Here is a 20,364-nt window from a genome sequence, read left to right as displayed (position 1 = left end):
CACTGCTTAGGAAAGGTTCCCATCTTGAGGCAGCTGTTGTACATATTTAGCATCATCCTGGGGCTTATATGTACAGTTACTTTTATAGCCTCTACTGGGATGTCATCCGGTCCTGGTGCCTTCTTGTTTTGCAGGAATCTTGCAGCTTCAACAAGCTCCATCTCGGTGAGGAGCGGCATATCCTGTGTCAGTATATTTGTGTCTTTCTCCTCCCGCAGTTGGTGTGTGGGGAAGAGCGTGTTCACAATACGTGCCATTTTTTTCGGTATCACGCGGACCCATTGAGGTAGGCCTTCCAAGTTTGCAAGTAACAATCTTGTAACCTAAGCCCCAAGGATCGTTATCCACCTCATCTTTGATGTTTTCCCACCCAAGGATCTTGCTTCTTTTGATTGCTTTTCCGAATTCCTTCTTAACTGCTTTGAAGGCTGCAATTTTCAGGGCTGCTTCGTCTGGTCGTTTTTTCTTCAAACGCTGGGCTCTACGACTTAGGACAAAGCATTCCCTTCTGCGATTTGCGATCTAGTCTGACCACCAATAGGCTGGACGTCGATTGTCGTGTTATCTTGTTTTGGGCATAGATGCGTCACATGCTTTGCGTATCACCTGCATCGTGGCGTCAACAACGTCTAATGGGTCTTCCTGAGCCATTGCAGCTACTGCCTCCTGTCCGCTGGTGAGCGTTGTTGCCATCTTCTGGTTTTCTGTTACCAGAGATATGTCTGGGACAGTTTCTCTTTGTACAGGGCGTCGGAAAGTTGTCTCTCCTGTATTCATAACGACAAGGCCCCTTCTTGAGGCCATCTCCATTACTCTTTTGCCTCTGGCGTCCATATAGGTCATTCCCTACTCTAGAGCTTTTGCGTTGAAGTCTCCAGCAAACACCGTGTCTCCTTGAGTATCAATCAGCATATCTTCGATGTTCGCCAGTTTCGCCACGAAGTCCTTGATGGGCTCGTTTGGGGTAAGGTAACAAATCACAAAAGTGATCTTGCGACTCTTAATCCAAACATATCCCTCGCCGGTTCCGTGACTTTCCACTGGTACCTCGTTTGTGTTTGTCACCCATATCGCAGCCGTACCATGCATGTCGGAAAACCATGTATTACTTGACCTGTTTTGATACTGTTCGCTCAATATCAGCAAATCAGCCTTCTCATCGTACACCAGTTGTGTTAGAAGATTGTTTGCATCTTTGCTTCAATTAAGTTTTGATTGCAGTACGTTTATCATCTTCGGATTTTTTCTCTAGCTCGCTCTAGAGCTTCACGGAATATCAAGCACTTTCCTGAGCCCAGCATATGGTTTGCTGGCTCTGTGTCCGTACCTGACTCGGAGCACAGAATGCAGTGTAGCTCCTCCGTGCAGGTAGCCGCCCTGTGTCCATTTTTGCCACATTTGTAGCACACGGAAGTGCTGTCGGGTCCTTTACAGTCCGGAGCACTCCCAGTGGGCCGCAGCGGGGATGATGATGATTTTTTTTTCTTTTTGTTTTTACGAGCGTTGGTGAAAAATGTTCAAAAACACACCAGGAAGGGTCCGTACTTCCTGGTAGTGTGGGGATCTTAAATAGCATCGTCACAGTGACCCCAATATATATAAGAAAATATACATACTAAGACCACTGCGAATTCCCCTTCGGGACCGCTTTTGCATTACTTCAGGGGGAGCCGTTCTCTTGCCTTGTAAGGCTTCTAGTGGTTTCCTGTGTTAAACCTCCGCCACTTGTCCCCATCAAGATGTACGCATCGTTCTCAGTAGTGCTGATGTTCTGCACATCGGGCTCGTCGGCCTTCGACATTCTGACTGGGGTTGTTAGTTGGGCTGACTCTATGCTCTAATATCTTGTTATTCTTGGGTCACGTTGGGGCTCCTATGGAACACTTCCTTCTTCTCTAGTGCTTGTAGATCGATCGATATCGTCCCCGCAATCACTAGGATCGCTGGTTCCGATACCGTTCGATAGGAGCACGCAATTTCTATTATCTATCCATATTCCGAGATGTCTAATAGCTGTTTTGGCTGCTATCTCTGACAATCCAATCTGCATCGCTGATTTGTGGAATAGTCCAGTTCTCAGACAGCAGTTCATCATGTTGAGCAGCATCTGTGGACAGAAGCGTGCTACAACTTTCAGCACTTCCGCTGATATCCCGTCGGGTCCTGGCGCTTTCCTGTTTTGTAGGGAAGCCGTAGTTGCTAGTAGTTCTGCCTCGCTGAAGAGTGGTACATCTATTGTTACGGTTCTGCACGTCCACAGTATTCCTCATTGTTTCCACTCCCATTGATGCACTTGCTGAGAGGGCCCCGAGCTTCCGGGTCACAATTTTGTAACCTAGACCCCAAAGTTCATCATCCACTTCCTGGCGCAAGTTTCCCTAGTTCTGGCGTTTGCCTTTCTGGATAGCCTTGCCCAGTTTTTTCTTGGCTAGCTTGTACTCTATTACGCCTTTTGCCCTCTTTCTTGTCGCTGTTCGTCTGCGTTTAAGGCATTCTTTCCGGAGTTTAGCAATTTCCTCGTTCCACCAATAGGCCGATGTTCTGCTTCTGTTCCCCTTCTTCCTAGGCATCGAGGCGTCACAGGCTTCGTTGATTATCTGCATGGTAGCTTCCACTAATTCTTCCTCTCCGATGACAGTTTTCTCTTATAGGCATTCTTGTCCTCTGGCAATCGTCAGGGATAATTTCCCAACGTCCATTTTAGCTGCATTCCACCTTTTGGGATTGCGATGCTGTATTCTGTTTTTAGCTTTCCTTTTATGTTGAACCGTATATACTGGTGGTCGCTTCCCGTAAAGCCCTCTAGGACCTCCCAGTTCTCTATAAGGGGGGCCAATCACTCCGAGGCTAGAGTGATGTCTGTGATCGTACCTACGTTTCCTGTTCGTCTAAAAGTTGGCGTTTTGCCTGTATTCATGACCAACAGGGCCCGCCTAGCTACCATCTCCTAGATGCGCTTCCCTCGCGGGTCCGTTCTGGGCATTCCCCATTCTACCGCTTTAGTGTTGAAATCTCCTGCAACTATCACTCCTCCCTCTGTTTGTTGGACGAGGTATTCTAGTAGATCCAGTTTTCCTTGGAATTGCAGGATGCTCTCATTAGGTGTGAGGTAACAGTTCATGTACGTGATACCTTTGCTCTTAACCCAGACGTATCCGTCCCCAGAGCCATGATCTTCAATCGGGATTGCCGCTAGGTTTCGTACTCATATAGCTTCTGTTCCAAGGTTGTCTGAGAACCATGTTGTTGTATACTGATCCATGTACTGCTCATTGATAATGAACAAACCAACCTTCCCTTCCCGAGCTGAGTGTTCGAGAAGATCATGCGCTAATTTGCTTCTGTGCATATTAGCTTGGATGATTATCGTCATGTGCGCTTCCGTTTTAAGTTATCTAGTGCCTGCCTAAAGACAGTTCACCCACCCGATCCTGGTATGTGGTTGAGTTTTTCCGGATGTCCGCCTAAGCCACATCTGTAACAGAGGCCGCTGCGGTCCGGTCCTTTGCAGTCTCTTGACTGGTGACCATAACCTAGACACCTGAAGCATCGGTCGATGCTTATTCTATTTCTCACCCTGCTATTAATCCATCCCACTTTAATGCGGGCTGTCTCCAACAGTTGGCTTGCGGCTTTCTCGCCGACCTCGACTATGGCCAAGACCTGCTCTCTTCTGTTGGGCCTGGTTACCGAGACCTTTGCATCTCCCAGTTTATCGCCAAGATCTCTTTTTAGTGCGATTTCCACATCCTCCTTGGTTGTAACACAGTCGAGATCTCGAAGTTTAAGAGTTACTTTAGGAACCAAGTTCTTCATAGTTCCCATCTCGCCTAGGTGCTTTTCCAACGCCTCCCCAAAGGCCGCAGCGTTTTTTGTTTCCATCTTAAGTTCTATCAGGACATCTCCGTTGCGTGTTCGATGAATCGACCAGATGTGGGCTTCGGACTCTTCAGGTGTCATCTTGGCCTTGATGTCTCCCAACACTTCCGCGTATGTCTTCCCTGGCGCCAGTTTTATTAAAACTGCTTCCCGTCGCTGTCTCCTGTCAGTTTTCCGTTGTGACTTCTTCTTCATAGTCACTTCTTTTGACCTTCTCTGATTCTCCTTTCCCTCGTCTGACTGCGATTTACCCAATATTTCTGACTTATTCTTCTTTCTTGTCACGTCCGTCCATTCTCCTGGCGACGCCAGGTCATTCTTCCTCTTGCCCATTCGATTTGCACCCTGGTTTTCCGCTGGGCTTGAAGCTGTCCTCTTGCTGCTACTACGCCTCGGTGTACTTAAACTTCTATAAGCCTGTTTCCCCGAAAGGCTTAAGATGCTTGGTTGCAACCTTCCCTGACGATGAGCTAGCTTGCGCCGACTTCGTCGGATTTCGCTCCTCTTGCAGTTCTTCTATGGTTTCTATCAACTTTGGGATACCAGACTTGATATCCGTGTTGACATTTTTCTGCTGTTTAGCTGGTTGATCCATGATAGCCAATAGGGCTAGCATTTCTGTCAGCAGGCGGTCAATTTTTGATCCTGTTCTGTCTGTGTCCGCTTGATCTGCGAGAATCTTCTCCTTCAGCGCCATTTCCTTCGCTCGGCCAGAACTCTCTTCTTTTTCATTCTTGTTTATGTTTTGGGGGGTTGTGGGTGCCATGAAATACTGTCGCCAGCGCAACGTGCGTGGAGGGGCGGGCCGAAATAGCTGGGAACGGGTATACCGTTGAACCTAAATCCTACCCCTTTTCTCTGGGGCTCAGCCTTCGCTTAACCAGTCCCGGAAAACACGGACGGACTGGAAATCGCCCGGGGCACTGCAGATTCCGACATCTGCAGCCACCACGCACTCCCTGATCAAGGCCCGAAGGGGCTGGCTCCTGATCACATGCTGCGGCTAACATGTCGGTAGTGCAAGCACACATCAGCTCCTCGCAACCCAAGAGGGTCAGGCGAGCGTGACTCGGAGCACTCCCAGGAGGCCGCAGCGGGGAACAATCGTGGGTTTTTTTCTCGTTGTCTCCTTCACCCAGTGTGTTTGGTCCGCGAGACGTATTTTATTTGGCCTTACCCTCTGTTACCAGCGAGCATTCCCCTATCCGCCACCTGGGGACGCGCCAAGTAGGGATATCACCTCCCCTCCACCACAGTTAACTGTGGTGATTCTTGGATGATGATGATGATTGATTGATTGATTGATTAATTGATTGATTGATTAATTGATTGAGTGATTGATTGATTGATTGAGTGATTGATTGATTGATTGATGTTGTTTGAATTTTTCAGACGATACAACATAAGTCTGCAGGAATTGCAAATGACGTGAGGAACCCGTTTCGCATCTTGGTGCAGCAATTTACGGTCAAAACACTTTTCGTAAAGACTTTCACTTCCTCGTCGATTGATTTTCGCAAACTGCTCACTTTATATTTACTGAAAATGTAACAGAATGAATCTGAGCTATTCTTGCAGGCATGCGATTGAGAAATGCTTGCGGTTTTTTTCCTTGTAGCATAAGACTCTACACAAACCAAGTAATTCATTGATGAAGAGCTACGGTTGCATGATGACGACGTCGGAGAGCCTGCTTTCCCACCCTGACCAGACGCCGATACTGGGGTTTTTCCCTGCATCATAATACACTTTTTACCTGTGTCTGCCATGACGGCATGAACGCCGTTTACCCAGGGACTCAGCCAATGTGGATCCGTTGCTCACCATCACCACGTGGAAGTGCACTAGTTACGGACACAGACGAATAATGCTAACAACAAGCGGTTACGAAACTCCAGACATTTACTGCTATTAATGTCAAAATATGAAAGTACGCAAGAACAGGGTTGCCAGCGTAATCGGTTAGGTTAGGTCAGGTTAGGTTAGGCTAGGTTAAAGTTATTTCTAGGTTAGGCTCGAGTTGACCCATTCGATGTAGCACACATTTGCTACTGGGAAAATATGCTTCCAGAGCTTTACGTGTAGTTCAATAAAATTCTGTTAATTCAAGTTAGGTGAGGTCAGGTTCTGTTGGGTTAAGTTATGTTAAATAAGTTAATATCAGGCAAGGGTTGATCCTTCATAGTTGTCGACATGTTTTTGAAGAGAAAATTTGCATCACTGGCATTATTTTGAAATTTATTTGCCTCAGTGCATGATTTCTCGTCATTTTTTGAGGTTATGGCCCAACAATGACGTGATGGGTGATTTTTGATACCGAATTTGAATTGAGCGCCCCAAAATCTATAGGAATACGTGTGTATTGTTACCAGATCCGCACACTCTTTTTTGTGTGGCTGTGTTATTGATCACCCCTAATCTTTATAAAAACAACCACCGTATTTATATCCTAATACAAACCTACAGACTGATGCCAAATGTTGTATAGTAGATTAAATGTTCAAACTGATGTCCTCTTGATTTTTGTGCTTTTTCATTATTTTCCCATGTCATATCAATCGCTTTTGTAAAATGTATTCTTATATAAAAAACAATACGCCTTAATAAAAACACGTATTTAAAAAAGGCGATATCTACATGGATGGAACTTACTTATACTTTATTAGGCTTTTTTTGGGCTGTATTGTCAATTTTTAGGCTCAACTACGTTTTATGAAAAATCAAATTTCGAGTGATGGTGCTGGCCTGAATCAAGCCAGTCCCTCAACAAAATAGAAAATAAAATAAAAACATCGTACACGTCAGAATTTTGGGCTTTTTTGGGTCTTGAACGCAACAAGAACTAATTTCCAAAAACCACCCCTATGAAAAGTAAAACTATCCACTATATTAAAACTCAAATTTGAAAATTGGACAGAACTTTGGGCTTATTTTGGGTTCCCAAATTTAAAACAGTCCAAAAAATTACAATATTAAAAAAAAACCACCCCCTTGCGAAAAATACAATATGCAAAACTAAAAATGCACCAGATTTTGGGCTTATTTTGGGCTCTCGAATGCACCAAATAAAAATTCAGAAAAACCGCCGCTATGTACAAAAACACTAACCCATTAGTAAAAAATGGAACCTCGATGTTGGCCTTTTTGACGAGCCCAAAAATCAGAGACTCCATTGACACTGAAAAACTTACGAAAAGATTATTTTTTAACAAAGCTATATCTCCGTGGTAGAGAGGGTATCATTATAGACGTCAAGGGTTGAAGCCCGAAAATCGAAGACTCCATTGACCCTGAAAAATTCTCAAATATATTACTTTTGACAATGCCATATCTACGTGGTAGAAAGGGGTTGATATTAGATGCTAAGGGTTGGAGCCCAATAAATCGGACTAGGTATTTTCGAGGAGCCAAAAATTGGAGACTCCATTGACACCGAAAAAATCTTAAAAAGATTATTTTTATACAATTTCATATATACGTAGTAGAGAGGGGTTGATTTTACGCGCTAAGGGTTAAAGCCCAAAAGTCAAAGTGGGTATTTTGAATGGTCTAAAAAACCAGAGACTCCATAGACACTAGACAATTCTCAAAAAGATTATATTTTGACAAAGTTATATCTACGCGGTAGAGAGGGGTTGATTCTAGACGTTAAGGGTTGTATGCAAATATCCGAGAGAATATTTTCGAGCAGCGCAAAAATAAGGCAGCTAATCCAGGCGCCCATCCGAATAGTTTTATAATAATAAAAACATAATTTTTACATACATTTATATTTTTATAATTGTTTTCTTTTAAATTAAAATGGATAAGGGGCAAGGGGGGGTACATCATGTGGGTGGCCCATCAGATCGAGTGCGCCTAATTTTAATTTCGTGAAGAGGTGCGCCCGACAGAGGGTTATGACTTGGCGCCCAAAAATCGAAGTGGGTATTTTCGAGAAGTCAAAAAATCACAGACCTCATTGACACTAAAAAATTATGAAAAAGATTATGCTTTTACAATTAAATATTTACGTGGTAGAGAGAGGTTGATTTTAGACGTTAATGGTTGGTTCCCAAATATCAGAGAGGACCTTTGGAGGAGCACAAAAATCAGAGACTCCATTGACACTGGAAAAATTTAAAATGATTATGTTTTGACAAAGCCATATCTACGTGGTGGAGAGGGGTCGATTTCAGAAGTTAAGGGTTGAAGCCCAGAAATCCATTGACAATGGAAAATTCCCAAAAAGATTATTTTTTACAATTTTATATCCACCTAGTAGAAAGGGTTGATTTTAGATGCTAAGGGTTGGTGCCCAAAAATGTAAGTGGTAATTTGCAAGCAACCCAAAGATCAGAGACTCCATTGACAGTGGAAAATTCTCAAAAAGATTATTTTTTTAGAATTTCAGTTATACGCGGTAGAGGGTGGTTGATTTTAGACGCTAAGGGTTGGAGCCCAAAAATCGGACCAGCTATTTTCGAGGAGCCAAAAATTAGAGACTCCATTGGCACCAGAAAATTCCTGAAAAGATTATTTTTATACAATGTTATATCTACGTAGTAGAGAGCGCTTGATTTTAGACGCTAAGGGTGAGAGCCCAAAAATATAAGTAGGTATTTTCAAAGAGCTCAAAAACAAGAGACTACATTGACACTGGAAAATTCTCAAAAAGTTTATGTTTTGACAAAGTTATATCTACGCGGTGCAGAGGGGTTGATTCTAGACGTTAAGGGTTGTATCGCGAATGTCGGAGAGAAAGTTTTCGAGGAGCAAAAATTCAGAGACTCTAATGACACTAAAACATTATCAAAAAGATTAATGTTTTTACAATTTAATATCTACGTGATAGAGAGGGTTTGACTTTAGACATTGAGGGTTCGCGCCCAAAAATCGGAGTAGGTACTTTCGACGAGTACAAAAGTCAGAGACTACATTGACATTGAAAAATTTTTCAAAAGATTATTTTTTTACCATCTGATATCCACGTGGTAGAGAGTTTATTTTTTTATAATTTAATATCTATGTTATAGAGAGAGGTTGATTTCACACCTTAAGGGCTAAAGCCCAAAAATTGGAATAGGCTTTCTTAGGAGTCCAAAAATCAGACTCCAATGACACTGGGAAATTGTGAAAAAGATTAGATTTTTAAAATTTCAAATCTACGTCGCAGCGAGGGCTTGATTTTAGACATTAAGGTATGGTGTTCGAAATTGAGACTGGGTATTTTCGAGGAATCCGAAAATTTAAGACTCCAATGAAACGTACAAATTAAAAAAATATTATTTTTTGCAATTTTATATCTACGTGGTAGAGAGGGGGCTGATCTTAGACTTCAAGGGTTGAAGCTCAAAAATTGAAGAGAATATTTTCGAGAAACCCAAGCATCAGAGACTATTGACATTGGAAAATCTTTGAAAAGATTGTTGTTTTACAATTTCATATTGACGTGGTCGAGAGGAGTTGATCTTAGATGTTAAGGGTTGGAGTCAAAAAATCGGAGGGCGTATATTCGAGGAACCCAAAAATCAGAGATTCCATTGACACTGAAAAATTCTCAATAGAAAATTTTCTTAAAATTTCATATCCACGTGATAGTAAGGGGTTGATTTTAGACCATAAGGGTTGGAGCCTAAGAATCGCAGTAGCTATTTTCGTGAAGCACTAAAATTAGAGACCCCACTGACACTCGCAAATTTTTAAAAAGATTATTTTTGACGAAGTCAAATCTACGTGCTAGAGAGGCGTTGATTTTAGACTTTAAGAGTTGGGGCCCAAAAATAAGAGAAGGTATTTTAGAGGAGCCCAAAAATCAGAGACTCCATTGACACTAAAAAATTCTCAAAAAGATGATGTACTTACAATTTTATATCTACGTGATCGACAGTGGTTGATTTTAGGCATGAAGTGTTGGAGCCCAAAAGTCGGAGAGAGTATTTTCGAGGAACGCAAAAAACAGAGACATCATTGACATTAAAAAATAGTAAAAAAGATTGTTTTTTACAATTTTATACCTACGTTGTAGAGAGGTGTTAATTTTGAACGTTAAGTGTTAGATCCCAGATATCAAAGAAGATATTTTAAAGGGTCTCAAAGATCAGAGACTCCATTGACACTGAAAAATTATCAAAAAAATTATTTTTTGGCATAATCATATGTACGTGGTGAAGAGGGATTGATATTAGACGTTAAATATTGGATCGCAAATATCGCAGATGATATTTCCGACAAGGACAAAATTCAGAGACTCCATTGACACTTGAAAATTCTCAACAAGATTATTTTCGGAAAAAGTCATATCTATGTGGTAGAGAGGGGTTGATTTTAAATGTTGAGTGTTGGAGCACAAAAATCGGAGTGGGTTTTTTAAGAGGAGATGAAAAATCAGAGACTCCATTGACAATGAAAACTTTCCAAAAAGATGAATTTTTTACAATTTTATATCTAAGTGGTAGATAGGGGTTGGTTTTGGACGTCAACGGTTGAAGCTTAAAAATCGAAGAGAGTATTATCGAGGAGCCCAAAATTTAGAGACTTAATTGACACTAAAATGTTCTCAAAAAGATTATTTTTTACAATTTTATATCTACATAAAGAGAGGTGCTGATTTTAGGCCTTGAGGGTTGCTATCCAAAAATTAGAGACGGTATTATCGAGGAGCCCAATAATCGTTATCTTTATTAACAGTGAGAAAATTCTCAAAAAGGTCATTCTTTGATAAATTCATATATACTTGGTGGAGACGGGTTGATTTTATACGTTAAGGGTTGGAGCCAAAAAATCGGAGTGGGTATTTTCAAGAAGGTCGAAAATCGTAGGCTTTATTGGCACTAAAAAATTCTCAAAAAGATTGTTTTGTGGCAATTTTATATCTACGAGGTATAGTTGGTTTGATTTTAGAGTTTAAGTATTGGAGCCCAAAAGTCGGAGTTGTTCTTTTCGAGGAGCCCAAAAATCAGAGACACTATTGACAATGGAAAAATCTTGAAAAGGTTATTTTTTCACAAAGTCATATCTTCATGGTAGAGAGGTTTTGATTGTAGACGTTAGGGATTGAAACCCAAAATCGAAGTGAATATTTTCGAAGAGCCCAAAAACCAGTGACCTTATTTATAATGGAAAATTCGTAAAAAATATTTTTTTACTATTTCATATCTACGTGGTAGAGGGAGGTTGATTTTATACCATAAGGTTTTGGGCCCCAAAATCGGAGTGACTATTTTCGAGGAGCCCAAAAATCACAGCCATGGACATAGGAAGAATTGTGAGAGATTATTTTATCACAAACTCATATCTACGTAGTAGAAATGATATTCGGAATTTTACAGCGTTTTACTACACGGAGAGAAATTTCAAGAAATTAATTCACGGAAGCGCGTGATTTGAGAGTAACCATTTTTGTGCGATTTAAAGTCTCCGACTCTGTGATCTAAAGCATTGAATTCGAGATATGAGGGCAAAGAGGCGTGGCCGAATGCCTAAAACTGCAAAACGTATGCTTTATTAGCAAGGGTTCCGAGAGCTTAGTTCGCGCCCCGAAGCGTAATAAAATCAAGCAGTACTGCCGTGAAGTGATCTCCCAAAATTTTTCTCCGTGTAGAGTTTTTAAATTTTTGGGTTCTTTAAAAAGTGTCAGCACTAATTTTTGGGCTCTAACCCTTAACGATAAAAAACAACCCCTTTCTTACAGGCAAACACGAAAAAATTATCTTTTTGAGAGTTTTCCAGTGTCAATGGAGTCTCTGATTTTAGGGCTCCAAGGAAGTACTCACTCCCATGTTTGGACTGCAACCCTCAACGTCTAAAATCAACCCTTCTCTACCAGGTAGATATGAAATTGTAAAAAAAAGCTTTTGGAGAATTTTAGAGTGTCAATGAAGACTCTCATTTTTGCACTCCTCGAAAATTGTGGAATTGTGAAATTGTGGTGTTCTTTGTTTTCTCGAATTTGAGTTTGTATATAGTAGGTAGTTTTATTTTTCGTACGGGTAGTTTTTGGAAATTGGTTATTGTTGCGTTTATAAGCGCAAGAAAATGCCAAACCTCTAACGTGTTTGATTTTTTTCTTTTAATTTTTATATAGCGCAGGTGCTGGATTAATTTAAGCCAGTACTTCCACTCGAAATTTGAATTTTTATAAAAAGTACTAGAGCCCAAAAATCGGCAAAACAACAAAAAAAAACCGAAAAAACCCAAAATTAGGATAAAAATAAATTTGGGAATTTCGTTTGTGGAAGTGCTAGTTTGAGAGACCTAATCCATACGCTGGATGTTGATTGAAGGCATTACAATATGCATCGAAAAAGGTCAATTATATTTTTTGAATATACGTACACATAGACTGAATAATAATATACATTACGGCGGTTATTTTTGTAACTATTAGGAGCGAGAGATAATAAGGCTGAAAAGTACAATGCTACTATCTTATGAGTAAGTTTCATCCATATAGATATTGTTTTTTTTCAATACGTGTTTTCATTACAGTTTATTGTCGTTTTATATAAGGATTAATTTTACAAAAGCAATTGATATGACATTGGAGGATAATGGAAAAGCACAAAAATCAAGAGGCAAATGTCTCGACAGTTAATGTATATAATTTTTGGCATCAGTCAGCAGGTATTTATTCGGATACAAATATGGGGGTTGTTTTTGTAACGATCAGAGGTGAACAATAATTTTGCTCCTCAGTTATGCGTTGAAAATACGGTATTAATATTTTCTGAATATTTTTAATCTTAATAATTTTGTTTAATGCGTTTTTGCAGCAACGGGGGTTGCTTTTTGAAATACGGGCTGTTTTCACCAAAGTTTTTCAGATCACATTAGGAAGCAAAACAAATAGCAAAAATATCTAGCCTAGTCATTTTTTAAATACTTTTTTTCATTACAGGAGGTAGTTTTTTAAATAAGGGTCAATTTTACAAAACCGATTCATAGAGCATTGTAAAGAAAAAAATACAAGAAAATCCAACTAAGTCATTTTTTTATATTTAATGATTTTTTAATGATTTTTGTATAGGGCGTCTCTGAGATGCCGACAAGCTAGCGCCGCCCTGTTTTCTCAAAAAATAATAGAGCAACAAAGTTGGTTTTTGTAAAAATTGAAACAACCTAAAAATAGCAACAAACAAATGAATTGTATAACATTTTGTTTTTCATTAGTGGCGCCGATGAGTTGTCTGACCTCTGTATACACACCATATGACAGTTGAGTAGTAGACGCAAGTCTCTCAGAGAAGATTAAGAAACCCTAAAATCGCACTTATAATTGCGTTTGGTGAAAAATACTGTACGATAAATGGCACATTTTTCCTTCTGTGAAGTTGTAATACGAGTTAGTGGCTGAGTTGCTGCCGAATCAAAGTGGAACCGGGGCCAAAGTGAAGGAAAGGCAAAACCGAGAGTTTTGGCTCGTATTGCAACTTTACACAAGAAAAAAGTCGCCAAGGCGATTATGTTAGTTATCTGTTGTCCTCGCATTTAATCCGTCTTGTTAAAGTACAACTATATTATTTATTGCATACAGACCATTTTTCTTCGTGTTGGTTTGTGATTGTTCGAGTATGCAGTAATTACAGTCACCTGCCACTCGCTTCATTCACGTCGTACTGATTCTATATTGATAATCAAGGCCCGTGTTCGTCGGCTTTCGCCTAGATGAAGGCGACTTGCGTGGCGTACGAAGGGAGGATGAGCTTGCGATTAAACGCGATTATAATTAAGGATAATGGAGTTTCGGTTTGGGAGTTGCCGTCGACTAGAGTTGAAACCCTTTGCAGCGAGCATGAGTGTAGTATAAATACACCAAACATGTATTGCATATGGGTGAATTGCAAACTACCCACCTTCGACTTTGTGCAGCCCTGTTCAACCAACACAGTTGTACACTGCACAGACTAGGAATCGATTTGGGACTAAATTCAGTACTAAAAGAGTTCACGAAACAAAACAATCTCGCGACAGTTTCATCAGAGAATTTGGCAGAACAAATAAGATTTTTGTATTGAAATAGACTCAATTTTATAACCTTCTTTCAATAACAAAATGTGACCAAACGAATGCTCAACTGGAGGGTGGCAGTGCAGAACTATTAAATCATCAATAAAATGGGAATCCTTCAGAATAGCGTAATTAGTGAATTTCAAAGTAAGTATCATTTTTCAGGGAATCGAATAGGTTTGATTCAAGATTTCTAAACAATTCTAAATCTTAAATAAAACCCATCAAGATTTCTTGCAAATACTGTCTTTGCAATCCACTATGTATATTAAAATAATTCTGATAAGGAATCATGAATTACTTCGTACCTCTGTGTCGTTATATCCATGAGATAAATGAAGTGCATATATAATATTTAGAAAAATAAGCAGCTTTAAAGAAGAAAAACATAATGTATATTCGAATTATATTACCATTATAAATTTCGCGGCCGCATATAGACCAACTTTTTGATACTCGTTGTTATAATCATAACCTCACAAAGCATACAGCAGTTAGTAACGATAGTATGAATATAATTTTCTCATTAGAATAATATTATTCCTACGCACGTTTTTTTCTTTAAAGCTGCTTCTGTTACTAAATAGTATATGTATGTCCTTTGTTATTTTTATGGATCTCACGACACAAAGAAGGAGTCGTGAGACTCTAATCACGTTGGGGTATGGCTTCACGAGAAGTATGATAGCGCATGGGTGCATGCGCATCTTTATTAATTTTCTACTACATTTGATTGAATTTTATTAATAATTTGTGAATGAACGAGATTTCCACCACAAAAGTGATTGAAAAGTGGTTGAATTTTCAAAATATTTCTAACAGTAAAGATAGAAATTACTATTTGAAAATAAAACAAAAGTCTGCTCCTAAGCTGAAATCTTGCTAAATGTAGTCTAAGAAGGTTTGTTTAGAAAAAAATATCCAGTTTTGCCGAAATGGACGTGCTGCTTCAGGGATATTTGGTTTCTAAACGCAGGTAAAAAATATTTTATCTGAAAAAAGTTCGCCAATTCGGATTAAACCGTGCAAGAAAAAAATGGAGTTTTCCATTTTTTAACTAAAACACTTCTGACCTCATTTCGAAACCCTAGGCCTTGATCCATGTTTGATTTTAAAAATACAATTAGGCATTATATTTCTATATTCGTAGTAACACGCTGTATCCTCTAACGTTTAAATATCAGCTATTTTAGATTTTCAACAATTTCTTATTTTTTGTCGTATTCGAATAAAATAGGTTTTTTCTCTTGAAACTGTAATTAATAATGAATGAATTAAATAAATATGTACTCAGAAGTATAAGTTTTCGTAGCTTTTTATTTAGTTTAATTTATCTATTTCCTTTATCATATTATTATTTATCCATCGAGAAAAACGACTTTAAACTTTATACTATTCTCCGCCGTTCCTGTATCTAATAGAAATAGTGTATTGTATCATGAGTGGGGAAAATGGTCAATTGCGAATGAGCATTAATTTGAAGCGCAAGCGAAGTGAGCGTGGGAAGAATGGGAGTTCACAATCAACCATTCTTCACAAGTAGTACATACTATTTTGTCAAAAAACAATGCAAAAAGACGAATTTTTCGTTTAAAAATAGTGGGGCACAGCACGAGATAGAAATGAAACTACGACTCACGAATATACATTGTCTCTGTTGCAAAGCGTCCACCTGAGTGGTAGATGGCGCCACTTGGCCACATATTGAATCATACATTCACGGCAGAGCATCACTTTTTTCCACTTTTCCACGTACTTTTTCCTACTTTTTAGGAGACTTTTCCTTATTAGCGGAAAACATGCTATTTTGCAACGCCCACGTCAACGATTGAGAAATCGCTCACTTTGTTCATTATTTTCAGACGAGAAATGTCGCCTTTTTCGCGTAGATGTGGGACAACATATATATTTCAATTGGCCGAGCCTAAGGCGGTAGCACGTAGTGTTTCCATGCGGAAGGTTGCAGGCTCAATTTTTCTCTGGTAACGCGTGTTTCTAGATTGTTTTTTGCATTTTAATTATTGATGTATTTCCACATTTAATACCCTTCTGAATCGTTTCTTTATTTCTTAAAAATATACATTTTAAATGCATTCTTTTAATTGAAACCTCGCCTTTCCAAACTTTTTTCGTAAACAAATTCGTTTTCTATTAATTGAAATATTTTAGCTCAAACTTTTTATAAATATATTAAATTAAGAATATAAATAAAAAAATATATTTTGAATGCAATTTCATTCACTCTTATTTCATTGTTTAAGAAGGTAAATGTTTATGCATTATTAATGAGTGAACTCATGTCTAAAAATGTATACTCCTTTTTAAAGGACGCTATTGAAAGGCAAAGTTAAATTCCACTCTTTCATGTTTTGGGTAGCTTTTTTCAAACTGCAGTTTATGCATGACAAATAAAAACTGTCATCTAGGAACATGTATTTAAAATACATATTCATAATGAAAATATAAAAATTTTCATTTTAATTTTGATCCTATCGAATTAGAAAAAAAGATAGTTTAAAATTATTTATACACGGCTTTCTGATGCTTCTTGTTCTTCCAAAAACAATGTATTTTTCTAATTTCTTCAATCTTTTAAAAAACTTCCCAGATGTTTGCGACTTTGTGTTTAAATTTTGAGATCTTCAAAAAGTGGCATAAATTGAAAGCCTTAGACGTTAAAAAGTTTTGTTATGAGTGGAATTTGAAACTGCATGCTTTTAAATTATTAATTTTGAAACGTTAATGCTTTCAGTTTAAAATAAAAATTGAGGAATAATAAATTATTCGCATTCAAAATAACTGTTTAACTTGAAGCGCTGATATTTGAATCAAAAAATGGTAGAACTGTGATTTTGAAAACTTTACACTTCTTGAATAATTTAATAATTTAAAACACGAAATACTACAGCGAAATTTTAAAGTACAACCAAGGTAGTTTTAATTAATTTAAATAATAACTCCTCATCCTACCTACTATAATTTGATATAAGATCAAATTTACTTGAAATTGTTTAAGCTTCTAACAACCCTGTCCAAGAAATAAATTCAATGTTATTTCCTGTGCTCGGTCCAGTAGCCACCCTGACAATTGTTCCAAAAATATTTCAAATTTCAACCTCTAAGTTAAATTTTGCATACAATTCTAATAAATTTAATTGGTTTATCAAAATGCTACATAATTTAAAATAATATAGAAGAGAGGGCTCATTAAACCATGTGAAGATTATTTTTCAAAAAAATCTTCTCTAAATGTGATACATTTAGGGGATGGGGTCTGCCAAAGTATCATTTTCCATGTTAAAAACAATGGAAAAAGTATCAAGCATGGGGGAGGAAGGGGGGTCAGAAATTCCTGAAAAATTTATGACGTATTTTTTGAATTATTTTTTGAATAGCCTCTTAATTAATTTCCCGAGGTTTACATTCCATTTGGCTAATTATTAGAAAATTAAACAAAAGCATTTTTCAAATTTTCTGTATCTTATTCTAATACTTTATATTATGATAATAATACTTTCCAATTTATTTTCAACTAATAATATGTTTTAAATATGTCTAAGTAATCTGAGGCATCAAATTTCTATATTCAATTCATCAATTCTTATAAAAATATAATATTTCATTTACATTATACGGGAGAACCATTAATAACTTTACATTTAAATATGGATGCACCTGAAAAAAGTATTATTGGTTTCAGAACATTTCAATTTCAAAACGTTATTTACTGCCACTTAGCAAAAGTGCAAAAAGTAACTAACTGATGAGAATCCCCATTTCTCTCGAATTGAAGGAATTTAAAAGACGATAGATAGCGCTGCCGCGTAATTCTCGCTATACCTCGAATAAAAAGGGCGAAAAATTATCCAGGCAAGGTTTAAAATTGGAAATTATCTTCGATTCATGTAAAGTTTATCTGGCAAGGCTAATTTTTTTTGCGGTGAATCTTTCAGGTGGAATCGATGGAAACTTTATCTTTCATTATTTCTGCGTGATAGCAACCCCTGTTAGAACATGTCATCATCCATTTTTTAAGTCATTACAAGTATTTTGGTGACAACGTTCAATTTATTCTCCGTTTTATTCTTCCGTTGGAAAAACTGGTCACGGGTACTGTTTTTTTCCTATAATAGTAAAAGCTTTCCTGATTATCCAATTTGTTTTTATCATATCATTCATGTATGTGGTATATTTCTCGGAATATTTACGGCGTTTCTTCGATTTTCGTATGTTTCTTCGTAGTGCGTGTAACCATTTATTTGTTGTGTCTTCCAAATGGAAATTGGAGAAGGTGAGGAAAAAACGTCCGCACCAAAAAACGATTGCCCACATAGGAAAACTAACAAAAAAGAACCAACTCTCCTATGAGGCTAACTTCACAGGACAATAATTCGCGGTAGGTTTGAAATTAAACAAGAAAAAACAAGATAAAATTTAAAAAATATGCATGTGATATCAATGATAAAGTTTTAAAGAAAACGGTCGTGGGAAAACCCGACAAGAAACATGACGGCATGAATCGATTTTACTGTACATGTGTTTTACTTCTTGTCACTCTACACTTGGCCATTTCAAGTCTCTCACCTCTCCGTTGCTTAACTTTTAACAGCTATATTTATATAAAAATTGCGACCTCAATCAAGATTTAGTTGGCAAAAGCGTTGTTCGTTATAAAAAGCGGGAAGATGAGTCACTCGAAATGGTCAAGTCCATTGTGACAAGCATTAAATGACATGTACAGTATAATCGATTTATGCCTGCACGTTTCCCGTCGGAGTTTCCTACGACCATTTACTTTAAAAAAGGGTCATACCGAGTGAGATCCATTGATATTTCCTATGTGGGCAAATGCTTTTCAGAATGAACGCTTTTTCTTCGCATTCTCTGATTTTCATTTGGAATCATTTTTTGGGAGATCTGGATACATTTTTGTATATTTTGATTGGTTATGAGGTCAAAAAAATTCATATTTTAATCATCACAAAAAAATATGATTCACTGATACGTGAGAATAGGATTGGAACAAAGTTTTCGCTATATGAAGGTGCGTTCCGCTTGCACTTCCACAACGGAAGTTCAGAAAAATTGATTTGAAAAATTGAAGAAATCAACAGCGCCAGAATGTTGGGCTTTTTTGGACTCTTAAAAATGCAAAAATTAAATTTGAAAAAACAACCCCTTTTCTGAAAACTACCCATAAAATGAAATATGCCCCTAAACTAAATCTAAACATATCAGAATTTAGGGCTTTTTTGGTGCTTTTCTTGAGCACTAATGACGATTTTTGGGCTCCCTTATTTTTCTCATAAAACCGAACTTTTAGGTGGAGGTGCTGACCGCTAGCACCCCTAGTACAGAAAAATTGAAAAAACCAACTGCGTCAGAATTTTGGGCTTTTTTCGACTCTTCAAAAATGCAAAAATTAAATTTAAAAAACAACCCCTTTTTTCTGAAAACTACTCTTAAAATTAAATACACAGATAAACTTAATGTAAGCATATTAGAGTTTTGGACCTGTTTGGGTTCTTCTTGGGCACCAATACCAAATTTGGGCTCTCTTATTTAACTCCAAATAACGGACTTCGGTTGGAGGTACTGTCCACCAACACTTCCACTAGAGCAAATTAAAAAGATGAACAGCGCCAGAACTTTTGCCCTTTTTGGGCTATCAAAATATGCAAAAAATTATTTTTCAAGAACAACCCCTGCCTCCCTAAAATTACCAAAAAATAACTTACGCACCCAGCCAGAATTTAATAATATCTGAATTTCATACTATTTTTGGCCTTCCGAAAACAATCACAAATGATTTCAAACAATCATCATGAACCCCTAAAAAAATATGAAAAAAATAGCTAAAATAAAAGTGTGCAATAAGTGCGAAAAAGATATACCGCAGGTGTTACCCAATTTTATGCTCACCAAATACATTATATATATACATACATACATACATACATACATAATTAAAAGTCTGTCATAAGAACAAACGCAGGATTTCGCTGAGAGCGGATGCTAATCTGAAAAACTGCAACGGATCCCAGCGAAATCGCGGTAAAATTTCAGAAGCCACAACCACGTCTCACGACCGTCAGATAGGTGGTTACAGTCTGTAACGGAATCAATATGAGGAACCGGCAAAAGTCTCGTGCACCCTGAGGACACGGAGCGATCCAAGGATGACCGCCTTCTGCATTTTTCCCGCAGGTGTTTTAGCATATTGTTCACACACAGGGATGCTTTTCAGGCTACTAACCAGTGAAATCTTGGCACCTCCAAAAGCGCTGACGATAAGGACAATTAGTTTGACAGAATATTTCGGGTACAATCGTCGCAACTCCTTTATGTGGTCTCTATATCCCTCTTTCTTTTCATTCTCCTTGGCTATGACGTTTTTGTCATCTGGCGCCGAAAATTCGATAACGAACATGGTTTGCTTCTCGAAGTCAAGAAGAACCATGTCATGTCTCGAGTGTGCAACAGAAACAATTGTCGAGA

The 20,364-nt window shown here is 38.0% G+C and overlaps 1 protein-coding gene across 1 annotated transcript; it reads right to left on the bottom strand.

Annotated features, from left to right (window-relative positions):
• Positions 1–3,417: 3,417 nt before the first annotated feature.
• On the bottom strand, positions 3,418–4,212 carry LOC117173646. The gene has a single exon (XM_033362287.1). The coding sequence runs from the start codon at positions 4,210–4,212 to the stop codon at positions 3,418–3,420; it is 795 nt and encodes a 264-aa protein (XP_033218178.1).
• Positions 4,213–20,364: the final 16,152 nt, after the last annotated feature.

The sequence above is a fragment of the Belonocnema kinseyi genome, chromosome 5 (genome assembly GCF_010883055.1).
Source record: "Belonocnema kinseyi isolate 2016_QV_RU_SX_M_011 chromosome 5, B_treatae_v1, whole genome shotgun sequence".
NCBI lineage: Eukaryota > Metazoa > Arthropoda > Insecta > Hymenoptera > Cynipidae > Belonocnema > Belonocnema kinseyi.
This window is presented reverse-complemented; position numbering and strand designations above follow the sequence as displayed.